This window comes from Plenodomus lingam, assembly GCF_022343315.1.
Source record: "Plenodomus lingam strain CAN1 chromosome Unknown contig_5, whole genome shotgun sequence".
In the NCBI taxonomy this organism is placed as follows: domain Eukaryota; kingdom Fungi; phylum Ascomycota; class Dothideomycetes; order Pleosporales; family Leptosphaeriaceae; genus Plenodomus; species Plenodomus lingam.
This window is the reverse complement of record NW_027093957.1, coordinates 239,019-251,051: the sequence shown is the minus strand read 5'-3', so window position 1 is coordinate 251,051 and position 12,033 is coordinate 239,019. Positions and strand designations below refer to the sequence as shown.

The following is a 12,033-nucleotide window of genomic DNA, read 5'->3' as shown; positions in this document are numbered from 1 at the left end:
CTATTACCGGTGAGATAGGGCTCTTAGGTCGTTTAAATAAAGCTTAGACCTAACTGCTTAGCTCCTTAGAGCCCGAGGATCTTTAAAATCGGCTAGTATACGGCATACCCATGGAGTTATGAAGTCCCAGTCCATTACCAAGTGGTGATCCTGGCTAAGCCAAACTAAGCCGAATGTTAGGGTTGAGAGTGGGCCTGCTAGGTGTGCTAGAGCTCATGGTGGCCATGTGCTAAAGTATAAGCCATTATCAAGCAATCAGGGGTGCTGATGGTCAGGTAGGTTAGCTTAGAGGTGCACTGTGCCTAACAGTACTCTATTATTCCGTAGACTGCAAATAAGCACATCAGGGCACGCAATGCTCCGTTCGGCTTGATTAGAATTATGATGCAACTGTTGCTCGCGGGTTTACACGTTCATACCATACTTAAACCAGCTGTTGTGCTCGTAGGTCTTTTCTCAGATACAACACTCAGCCTTCTCTCTCCTCATAAAATTAATATCTGCCAGCTTCTCTCATCCTATCCCTCAACACACGCCGCTTAATACCCACTTCCCTCGCCTTCATCAAGCCCACCATGAAGCTCCTAGCCCTAACATTCACCACCCTCCTCTTTTCAATCCAATCTGCGTACGTTCGAACCCCCAAAAGAAAGCCCATTTTCTCCATACTAACTTCCCCAGCCACGCCGCCCGTTTCCAATGCGCAGGAGTCAGCAGCGACCTCCACTACGACCCGAAGGGTGTAAAGACGGAACGATGGACCGGTGGGTCCTGCGGTGCACGGGTTAATGGATATTTGACCACTGCAGGCATAAAGAGCTGTTGCGAATTTGCGGACGATAAATTGCTCGCGTTCAAAAAGAATTGCTGGAACAAGAAGGATTACACTGATAAACACTCGAAGGCTCAGCCTCAACCTTGTTGATAGGGAATTTGGGCTCGGAATATGTAGACTTGCTGTTTGAGATTTTGTTTTATGGCACTTTTTAATCTTTTGCAATATTTTGTTTTCGAAGTCTAGATTGCTGGTGGCGTGCATTGCGGCGAGAGGGGAAAGAGAGGGGAACGGGGATGGATTGCTGGAATGACTGACGTAGTAACGCTATTAATAAACTCTCATAAACAGCACGGCTAGTCAGCTTTGCACCTCTTGAACATGCTCTACCGTTTACCTAGCGCAGACTTAGGCATGCATGATAATCCCATATTTTTAATAAAATTTATTGGTGAATTAGCTCATGCTCATCTTGCTGAGATTCGTTTCCAACCGTTCGCAGCTACATTATCATTAGAGCAGCTCTGGGATCGTTGCTTGATATCAAGCACCTATATTTCCCCTTACGTACCGCACAGTGATGAGAGCAGTAATAATTCTTCTGAGTCTTCACACAGGCCGTCGAGAAAAAAGGCACATGGTATAGAAAGACAGAGATACAATTGGCATAAAAACATGCCGTCTTCTACTCGCCTACAATCCATCCTCATGGGCTAAACATACCAAACTAAAAACCCCGCGCAGTGCGAGTAGACACTGCATTACAACAAATGAAACTACATCCAGAGCCAAAAAAACGACTCTTCTCTCATATCCTTCCAACTTCCCGCTTCAGTGGCCATCCGCATTCACCTCGTGCTCCGACCACGCCAAATTCCAGCGGTTAAACGAACTCACCACCCACCGCAACCCTCCCCTCCCCAACAGAGCGACCTCAACACCCAGTCCACCCATGTAACCCGAGAACCAAGTTCCCTCCCATGCAAACCACACACCACCACCACTCGCCCGGACGGTATCCCCAGCCCCTCCAGACCCCAGTAGTCTTCCCAAAAACAACACACCGCCCCTGTCTGGTCCAAATCCCAGCCACTCCACCCAGTCCAAAAAGTCCTCGGTGAGACGTCACATTCGCAACAAGAGCTGTAACTATCACACAAGGCATGTGTGGGAATAGTATCACAACCTCCGCACCGCGTCTGAACTATGTATTCCGCCATTTTCCTATTTCCGCGACGGGGGTGCGAGTAAGTTGGCGGCAACGCAATGCGTGATTCATATACATACCCAGACTTTTCCATTCCTGCGTCCGTGTATGCAGGGTAGGTGTGTAGACACTCTATACCCCTATTTTCAACTCACACCAGCAGTTCATTCACATACAAGATCCGCACACCGTAGACGCAATTTGGATGAGTCTTTGTGAGGACTTGGTTGCAGGTTCATCTCCTAATTATACACCATGGAATCCTCACCACATCCACCTCACCACCAACCCACCATATACCTACCTACCCACTCACCCCACCACACTCATCACAATCTCCTTGGATAAATAGACAACACCCCCATTCCCATCCCCATCCCCAATCCCATCACCACAAACCCCTCAAACCCCTCGACCCCTGGATCGCGTGGGTAGACGCTAGGTGATGTACGGTACGCACTGTACGAGTTGGGTTTGGTGGGGAGGTGGGGTGGGAGATGTTGTGTGGTGAGATGTGTGTGGTTTTAGATGGAGAGAGGGAGGGGGAGGGGAGGGGAGATGGTGTGTATGGTGACGTGTTTGGTGGAAAGTGTGCGTAGGGGTGAAGGGTGGGGAGGTAGTGTATATGTATACATGTATACTTGTGTAATCGCGTGTCTTCACAACACTCACAGCACTAATTCAAGATCGCGAGCACTGCACCGCTAAGCACTGCAATTCCCTCAAGATTCAAAACAATGTATATGGATTATAAACTGAAAGTTCCCAGCCCTCCCACAGCACATCGGCATCCAGAAAATCCACAAGCAACCGACACCACCATTCCAGCGCTAAACCACCTAATAAACATAGAGATTCTCGACCTCTGCGTCCGCGGCCCGCAGCGCCTTGTTCTTGCGCATGAAGAGGATCTTGGCGAGCCAGGCGAGCACGGCGGTGGCGATGGAGAAGGCGGCCGAGGAGCTGAGGGCGATGATGTAGCGGGGGCCGTCGGAGGAGGGCCAAAGGTAGGGGGTCCTGGGGTGGTGGGGTTAGTTGGGGTTGTGAGATTGGAGTGGTGGTGGGGGGGAAGGAAGGGATGGGGGAAAGGTTAGGGTTAGGAGAGAAAAAAAAACATACCAAATAAACGAAGCATTCATCACCGTCGTCACAATCCCAATCGCAACCGCCTTCTTCTCCGGCGTCTGCCCACACGTACTCCCACACCACCCCAAAATCAGCGAATTCACCCCATACGTCCCAATCGTGAAGATGACCATGGCCACATACCGGCCCGCAATGCCAATCTCGGCGCACGCGAGGCCAAAGCCAAAGGTGGCGACCGCCTTGGAAATGGTAATGTGCCAGGTGCGCTCGTTGAAGTGGCCGGACGACCAGGAGACGAGGATGGTGACTACGCCGGCGATGAGGTAGGGGGGGCAGGTGAGGACGAGGGTGATGGTGCGGTTGAAGCCGAGGGTTTGGACGACGGTGGGGAAGAAGTTTTTGAACCCGTTGGCCTGGGGGGGATGGGTTAGTTTTGGCTTGTTGGTGGGCAAGGGCAGGGGAGGGGGAGGGGGGTTCATTGTTGAAGAGGGAGAGGGGGAGTGAAAGAGACACGTACAGCTAAATGCATATGAGCCATGCCCGCGAAAATCCAAACCATAGGATCCTTAGCTGCCTGTTTAAAACCCGCCCAAACCGTCGTGTCGCCCTTATTCCCCACCGTATCCATCGCCATACGGGAGACGGCCAAGTCACGCTCCGGCTGGGTCAACCACCATGTATTATGTGGGAAATCGGGCAGCAGGAAGAAGCCCACGATGGCAATCAAAAAGGTGACGATACCCTGGAGGATGAACAACCACTGCCACCCCGAGATCCCCGCCACGCCGCCGAGGCCGTGGAAGATACCTGCGGCAATCAGGCCTGCAAAGGCAGTGGCGAGAATGTTGCCGGTGTAGAGAATGGCAATGCGTGTTGCGACTTCTTTGCGCGTGTAGAACATGGAGAGTAGGTAGACGGCGCCTGGGTAGTATGGCGCCTCGGTGATGCCGAGGAAGAAGCGAGTGAGTAGGAGGCCGGTGAAGTTGGTAGCCAGGGCGGTAACGGCGGAGACGACGGCCCAAAGCATCATGCAGACGCCCATGTAGCGACTCGGTCGCGTCCGGTTCAGCAGCATGTTACTCGGGATTTGGCCGAGGAGGTAACCAACGAACAGAATAGAGACACAGGTTGAGTACTGCGAGCTGCTGAGGTTGAGCTGTTCTTCCAGATCATCGAGACGGGCGAGGGCAATGGCATTCCTGTCGAGGTAGTTCTAAGAAGCATACAGGGTTAGTCACGGGTTCTCTGTGACATGGCGAGTTGTTTCGAGTATGGGGGTGGAATTTACCAGCCAGTACATGGACCAGAGCATGGGCATGATCCATCGGTCGAGCTTCTTTACGAGCGCGATTTCTCGCGGATCCGTCTTCTTGTGCGCACCAAATTGATCGACTCTTTCTACCCTGGGGACCGATTTCAGCATCTCTGAGTCGTGGGTCTGAGCTCGCTCGAGCATGGCGACCTCGTTCTTCTCTGGAGATATCATCTTCTCTTGAGCCATGGTGGGCCTTGCTGAAAGAACCAGCTTGACCAAGAGAGAAGAAGTAAAGAGTGGCGAAATCCGTCAAGAGAAGAGAAAATATGGGGTACAGGGCAGCCGATCTCCCAAGCCAAAGGGAAAAGATCTGGGGAAAGAACGACTTTTTTTTGGGACCGTGGAGTCCATCTTTATACTAACGTGTGTGGATAGCACGACAGTCACTTTACCCACATTATGGAAGCCGCTATCCCCAGGTTCCAAAGCTGTTCGGCATTCCGAAAAGACACGAGCTTACTGACTCCGTGCGTGCTTCACCACCAAGACACTTGCGCACGCTTCTCCCGGCCGCCTTGGACTACGACGATGAATCTGGCACTTGGGATACCAGGGTACGGAGCCTCGACGTGCGAGTGGCCACTGTGCCGCATGCCAATGCCCGGTGGAGTAGTGTATGTATAAGATGCAGGAATAATTTACACCAGAAGCTGACTGGCATTCCAGCTGTCTTTACAGGCCGCCTCGTGAGTGGGCCCGTCAGACCGAGCAACGGCCTGACAATCGGTGGTTCATTTGTCAAACTAGCACTTGTCGGCTTGCTCGTTTTTCCAGCTCTTGCACTGTGTCTTGAGCATCTGCAAACCGCCTCTCAGCTCAGATGCTCATGGCATGCTGACATGACGGCGTTGCTGGCTCTTGGGAGTGAGTACCTATATCGTCCTTGTTGTCCCTATCCGTTAGACAATTGGTCGAGCGGGAGGGTGTTGACCACGCTCCAGGAAGGTGGCCCGCCAATACCAAGAGTCTCGCGGCGTGATACTCTAGTCCGAGTCTTCGATATTTTGTCGTGATGGCAAGCATTGTTGCTTATGAGTGGTCGGACCGAAGCCCAGACAAGCCTCCCCGTTCTTCGCAGTCTTGTCGCCGCCTAGCTACCTCGATGGAAAGAGGATCGGCAAGCCACAAGTGCTTGGAAATGATGCGCCCCCGAGGTGCCGTGACCAAACGCCATCTAGTCTCTGGCGGGGGGGGGGGGCGGAAAATGTTGCAAAATGTTGTCAATCGAGGGTTGGGGCCAAGTAGGCCGAGAGCGGTTCCAAGATCTTGGATGGAGGCAGATTGCGGGGAAGAAGCATCGGACTAACACGCTTGTGGGCCCGTCGGTGGGCTGCTAAGCGTTGTGGGATACCGCACGCCTTCGTCGCTGCCACGTGCGTACCGCTTGCTTGTCTGCACGCCCACCCTGTCTGCTCCACACGTCGCCGGTTTTTTCTTCTCTTTCCTGTGTCAGGGTTACAGCTCGAAGCGGGCTGCCCGTTGAGACGACACAGGAGCGACAAGACGCGGAGCTACAGCCCAATACAGGCATCCGAGTTCAGCGGGTCTACCAGTCACATACACGCGCGCGATGACACACCGTGGCCAAGTCAAAGCAGCAGCCGTTCGTCGCCTTGGCCATGAACGAAGAATACTGAAAACTCCTCTTTGCTATTCTCTTCCTCCCAAGCTTTTCCCACGGGCCTTCTCGGGTGAAGCCTGGTTAAACCCCGGCAACGAAAGCCTCAGGCCATATTCGCCCCTCCCATGCCGATGCTGTATGTGGTAGAGCTGACCTGAACAAGCCGTCCTGTCAGGACCATGTCAGGCATTTACCTAGAGCCTGCCGGTAGGGTGCATCGCTGGTAAGAGCTAAGATTAGCGGTACCGACCAAGGACGCTCATTGCTCCGTCCCACAGTCCGTAGCCGACAGAGTCAGTGCTCTATACCTACCATCCCATGTTATACCTAGGTACTGTACCCCATACTCGCGCGCGCCGGTTCTTCCCCACGTGCTCGAGAAAGAATCGGGTCGTGGTTTAGGCATCCCGAGTTCACGGCCGTGTTCCCAGTCTTGGGGGGAGTGGAGCATGGGGACGCCTTATCATGCGCATGATTTGTTGAGGGTCTGGTCGAACCCCATGGGGTGGGTAGTGCGACGATAGCGGGTGTCCTTGGATGTTTGCCGTAGTGTCGTCGGTGGTGTGTGCCGATGGAGGAGGGGGATGCATGATTCAACGACGCGAAGCGCAGCGAAACTTGTTGGTTTTATACATGGCTGTTCTGGTGTGCAACACGGCTATGTTTCCGTAGACAGAGGTTTTCCGTAATGTAGGAGTGGAGCATTGGTTGCAATATGCGACCTTGCGCAAGCGGCGGCGAGGATTGTGGAGAGCCTTCGTGGGCAACCAAGTGGCTGGGCGATGAGGAAATGGAGTAAATCAGTGTGAGATTCCCATTTTACTGCTTGGAGATTGCCCTTCCGCCCACTCCCCCAGGCTTCAATCAATGCGTCCTAGCACTACCTGCCCATACCCTGAGAAAGGAAAATAACAGTACAGAAGGAGAAGAGAACCTGGAAGGAAAGATTCATTAGATGCAATTCACTTGCTTGCTTGACATGGTAGATAGATGGAAAACGCCCAGAATGCACGCTATGCTGAATGTCAACACCCCAAACCCTTTCTCACGACCGAGGCACTTGGGCCACTCGACCAACAGCAACATGCTGCACACACCTCCCACCACGCCAATCCGCTCCCCTCCTCCGCCTCTCTCCTCCACCCCTCTCCACAAAATTACCCAACCCCTGCGTCAAATTATGATTCCCGCCCTGTAATTCCTTGAGATCGTAATCGTCAATCAAGCGCACGCGCCACAAATGATTGAAGAGTAGAAAGTCCGGGCGACTGGTGCGGAGGGTGTGGCCGATCATGGTGTGCGCGCGGGCCAGATGCTGCATGCGTGCTTTCCAGGCCAGGGTGCCGTCGGGAGAGGTGGTGGTCCAGTCGCAGAGGGGGCATTGGACGGAGCGCGGGGGTTCCTCACCGCGGAAATGCGAGAGGCAGTGTGTGTCCCAGTCTGAGAAGCGGGAGAAGATGGCGGTGCAGTTTAGGAACCAGAATGTGCATTCGTAGAGGGGAGGAGGGAGATGAGCGGGGTCGGTGGCGGGCGGGACTTGCAGGATGCCATTATTCTCTTGGAGGAGGGGGACGCTGGGGAAGTGGCTGGCGAGGCCGGTACTGATGGATGTTTCGGTAGGTGTTGCGTCTGTTTCGTGGTCGTGGTCGTGGTCGTGACTGGCGGTGGTGGTACTGGTGCTGGTATCATAAGAGGATAGGGAGGGCGGGGTGGTGGCGGGGTCGAAGTGGTGGAGAAGAGCGGGAGCCATGGAGGAGCCGCTTTTCACGGTAAGGGCATGGTCTGGACTCGAGCTCAAGACTGTCTGCTGTTGCTGCTGCTGCTGCTGCTGCTGGTGTGGTGCAGAGCCGTACAGGGCATCGCTGTTGTCAAAGGTATAGAGGCGCGAAGCGAGGTCGTTGGACTGCTGAACCCAGTCGTCGATTTGCGAGCTGATGATGGCGCTATCAAGGGTAGCTATGACTGCTGCCAACGATGTGTCGGCGTCTATTACGTGGTTGGCGCAAGGTCTCCCGGTCAGCCTCAGGCTTATTTGCTCTTCTCGCATGTCACGGGCGGGCGCATTCCATGTCATTGGCGAGAAGAAACGCAGGCTTGCTAAATACCGTAGTATCCCACCTGTATGACGAAGGATAAGAATACATGGGCGAACCAAGACTCACCAGGCATGTTACTCGGCGCATCCTCCTCGTTGCCGGCCATGGGCCAAAGTGCAAACGGATAAAATGAATTGGGAGATTGTCGATGATAAGGAAAAGATAGCGGATACCGGTAGGGCTGGACTAGGGGAATGGGTGAGCAACTTAGCGGGTGTCTGTGCAGGGCTAAGTCACGGGTACCGGTACCGGGTAAGTACGGTACCAGCCGCTGTTAGTCTCGTCCCGTCAGCACCAGACTCCAGTCTTACTTCACCGTGAACACAAAAATGCAAGCTGCCATGAACTAATTAAAACACATTGCACCAATCAGAACCCTTTTTTTTGGGGGGAACTGTGGTATCCCGATCTACTAGTGTGCAAGCATTGCTGTAACGGCTTGAACTTCGACAAGGTGGAACTTTTCGCTACTTGGGTGGACCGTGAAAGTTCAGTCCAGTTGGATTGGTCCTACATCACTATACCATTTGGGGCTTCACTGGGCTGCAGTGACGGAAGAATGCAATAGAAAGAGTAAAAGTACACATTCAAATACCCGTCTTACAGGGGCAAGCGTTGGAGACCCCGCGACACACGCTCTTCTGCACTCCCCCCGCCCTCGATCCATGACTTCTCCACTGAATCCCACGAACCAACTTCATCCGAGTGGTGTCCGCACCGCCTCACGCAGACATAGTGACCGTCGTCGTCTCAGTAACAGTTGCGTACACAGTGTCCTGCTGTGCACAGGAAGATGAAGCCTCGCTTTCAGCTGCGAGTGTGATGTATACGGTGGGTGTGATTGTGATGGAGATGGGGGGTTTGCAGTCATTGGTACTGGGCAATGGTGTTAAGGGGGTGGGGCTGGGATTGCTAGGAGGCGGTGTGGCGGTTGAGGATGATGAAGATGGGATAGTAGTTGGATTAGCTTTCTTGGACGTATTCTCTCGGGATGGGACAGCAGATGGGGTTGTATTTGCATCTTCGTTGTCGTTGTCGTCTTTTTCGACCGCAGGAGGGGAATCGGTGACATCCAAGGTTGTGGAAGGCTTGGCGGTGAGGCTCCCTGTCTTGCTTGCAGCAGCGGCAGAAGAAGAAGAAGTAGGTTTTTCGCCTGGAGAAACTGGTTTGGCAGTAGCATCGCAATTTGGGCCGGTCACAGTCGTTGCATCAGCCGGTCCCGACTGGAGAGGATTGCATCCGGGAAGGGTGTCCAGAACAGGCGTGGCATCATTGCCCATTGCCGTCATGGCTGCGCAACTTTCAAATTCCCCGTCGGCATCTCTGTTCACGTTTTCTGCGCCGAAGCATTGCTCCATTTCCGTTTGACCGCAGCCGCAGCCGCAGTTGCAGCCACCCGTCTCGCCAATGGCTTTCTCAAGCACACCCTTCTCCCAGCCGTTCAACTACATGCGATTAGCGCTCGTCGTTGGTTTGCGAGAGACTTTGAAACCTACAAAGTCGGCGTGGAAACCAAAGCCAGTTGGATCGCCGTTGGAGACAACCCAAGGGGTTTCGTCTGGCCCATACTGCCCATTGAACGACGAAACATCATACCAAAACTCGACGAAGATAGTCGGGAATCGCGCTGCCCTGTGAGTGGCAGGGCAATTTTCGACCCCAACGCCGCTGAATCCACTGGGATACGCCATGTGAGCCTGAGGGTTCTCAGGATCCAGCTTGTCGCCATTCCAGCACGATGGAAAGGTGACTTCGGATGCAAGACCATAGTCGCACGAAGAGAAACCCTTGGGAAAGCCGTTGCTGAAGATGGCAGTGGAGCCCCCATCAGGATTGTGACAGCCCCATCGCACACCAGCGGGATTTTCACCATCGGACCGCTTCAAAGGGTTGCCAGCCATCATGTTGAAATTCTCAGGGAAACCTGTGACGTTTGCCCATTTGTCGCCGTCGCCAAATTTGTAGTAGATCTTGGTCGATTTCTCGGGCACACGGTGGAAGCCAGTCCCATTGCCGTTCCAGAAGATCGAGGGACGCCAGTATAAGCTCTTGTCCGGCTTGATGCGTGCAGTGGAGCAAGTCGAAGTTTGCGTTTCGGCAAAGTCGGTTGACGCTGACAGTGCATTCCCTCCGTCGAAGGAGTGAAGATGGGGACTCTCGGTGCCTGGATATAGCGCGGGATCAAGACGCTGGTAGCTCATGGCGTTGCCGCCACGATTGAAGAAGGAGAAGTAATGGCCATTGCAGTCGAAGGCTGCAACAGTGGCAGTGAGTCCTACGGTGATGAAGACTTTGGATAACATTTCAACGTAGACCTAGTAATCGGATACGATTGGATGGCAGATTTTGGCAGCTCAACAGCAAAAACAGTGGGTACTATGTGAATGAATGGGACGAGTCACGGACTCTGAGAACCTGCTGTTGGAAAGGAGTGTATACAATTCGAAAAGAACGTCGTCAAGAAAACAGCACGGCCAAAAAAAAAGAGCGAGAGATGATGGAAAAATCACAAACCTTTCAAAAGTCTAGAGGAAGTATCGGACATATAAGCCAGCACCCATTTCTGAATCTAGGATTACATGCAGCCTTCCGAACGCCTCGCCGCGGAAACAGGCTAGCCGTGCGGTAATCCTAGAAGGACTGTCACTGCAGTGAAATAAGCACAGTGGCGGCGGCAGGGCGGGATTGATCTGAGCAGGGAGAGCCAGTCCAATATGGGGGCGACATCTTATCAGGGGCATGGTCAAACCTCCGCGTCTGGCTAAAATCGAGCAGCGTGACAGGGCGGTAATTTCTTATCGCACATGAGACTGTTCGTTTGTGCGATGTTTGAATGCATAGGTAAGCCAGGCGCGATGCTAGATGCGATTTGTTTCCATCGCCCTTGGATGTTGTTTCATGGCGGTTGTGGTTGGTTGGCTCAGGCTGGTTGAGGTGACGAAGTAAGTTGGGAGGAGGTGTGTCGATGTTCCTGACGCCGCTCAAAGCGCTAGGAACTGGTAACATTGAACCAAATCAGACTGCGAGTCCACCATCCAGGCGAGAAAATAAGTGGCTGATCTTCCAAGCGGTGTTGACTGCCCCTGCATGAGATTGCTGCACTTGTCCTCAGCCTTCTTCCGGCAAAGGATTGTCCTGGAGGGTTGTCGGCTCCTATGAGCGCTTGATTTTGTTGCTCTTTGGTTGCTCTCTCGCCGGTATTGCTCATTTCACACCTCCTGGCCCATGTGCTTGGGTTTGGTGAGGTCTCTTAGCATGATTGGGGGACTATGCTATGGTACTGAACCATTACGTCACTTACTCGAGAAGGTCTACTCACATCATGGGAGAATGGCATTGTTTATGTTGATACTCTGATTGTGGCTAGCTGCTATAGAGAATGAATGATAGAGTGCTGCGATGGGGATGCGATGGGATGCGCTATGATGGGGATGGGCTAGTGGGCGAGCGCATGACAAGGTCCCGTGCTCTGTGGGGTGTGCCATTCGAGTGTGGCGTGGCGTGTGGCGTTTGAGTTGAAGCCACAGGACAGGACAGGACAGGACAGGACAGGACAGGACAGGACAGGACAGGACAGGACAGGACAGGACAGGACAGGACAGGACAGGCCAAGGGACGGGTGGGCAAGTACGTCATTGTGAGCGAAGACACGTTTTTTGCTGGAGAGGAAGGGGATCGGGTGGGGAGTGCCGGGTGGAGAGATTGGGAGTGCTTGGCTAGCTAATTTCAAAGCAAAGTGGTTTGGCGTTTGGTGTGTGCGTGGAGATGGGGGTGTGTGTGGTGGAGTGGTTGGGTGTGGTGATGGGTGGGTGACGCATAATCTACTACATGTGTACTCTAGAGTGCTGTAGTAGATGGTAGTAGTGGGTATAGTGTGCATGGAAATTGATACTATAGCAGAGCAGGTGATGGAGAATGGGGAGGTGAGATGGG

General features: G+C 53.4%; 4 protein-coding genes across 4 annotated transcripts; 1 reads left to right on the top strand and 3 right to left on the bottom strand.

Annotated features, from left to right (window-relative positions):
* Nucleotides 1-492: 492 nt before the first annotated feature.
* IAQ61_008724 (uncharacterized protein) lies at nucleotides 493-1,044 on the top strand. The gene is made up of 2 exons (XM_003836311.2): nucleotides 493-628; nucleotides 682-1,044. The coding sequence occupies exons 1-2, from the start codon at nucleotides 576-578 to the stop codon at nucleotides 923-925; spliced, it is 297 nt and encodes a 98-aa protein (XP_003836359.1). The 5' UTR covers nucleotides 493-575; the 3' UTR covers nucleotides 926-1,044.
* Nucleotides 1,045-2,565: 1,521 nt separating this feature from the next.
* Nucleotides 2,566-5,810, bottom strand: IAQ61_008723 (uncharacterized protein). The gene is made up of 4 exons (XM_003836310.2): nucleotides 4,357-5,810; nucleotides 3,586-4,281; nucleotides 3,102-3,481; nucleotides 2,566-2,999 (listed from the first exon to the last, which is right to left on the bottom strand). Exons 1-4 carry the CDS (start codon nucleotides 4,567-4,569, stop codon nucleotides 2,822-2,824), a joined length of 1,467 nt encoding a protein of 488 aa, XP_003836358.1. The 5' UTR covers nucleotides 4,570-5,810; the 3' UTR covers nucleotides 2,566-2,821.
* Nucleotides 5,811-7,049: 1,239 nt separating this feature from the next.
* Nucleotides 7,050-8,078, bottom strand: IAQ61_008722 (uncharacterized protein; the record flags this gene model as incomplete). Its single annotated transcript, XM_003836308.2, has 1 exon — nucleotides 7,050-8,078. One exon carries the CDS (start codon nucleotides 8,076-8,078, stop codon nucleotides 7,050-7,052), a length of 1,029 nt encoding a protein of 342 aa, XP_003836356.2.
* A 744-nt stretch (nucleotides 8,079-8,822) lies between these two features.
* On the bottom strand, nucleotides 8,823-10,403 carry IAQ61_008721 (uncharacterized protein; the record flags this gene model as incomplete). Its single annotated transcript, XM_003836307.2, has 2 exons — nucleotides 8,823-9,545; nucleotides 9,597-10,403. 2 exons carry the CDS (start codon nucleotides 10,401-10,403, stop codon nucleotides 8,823-8,825), a joined length of 1,530 nt encoding a protein of 509 aa, XP_003836355.2.
* Between the last annotated feature and the right edge of the window lie 1,630 nt (nucleotides 10,404-12,033).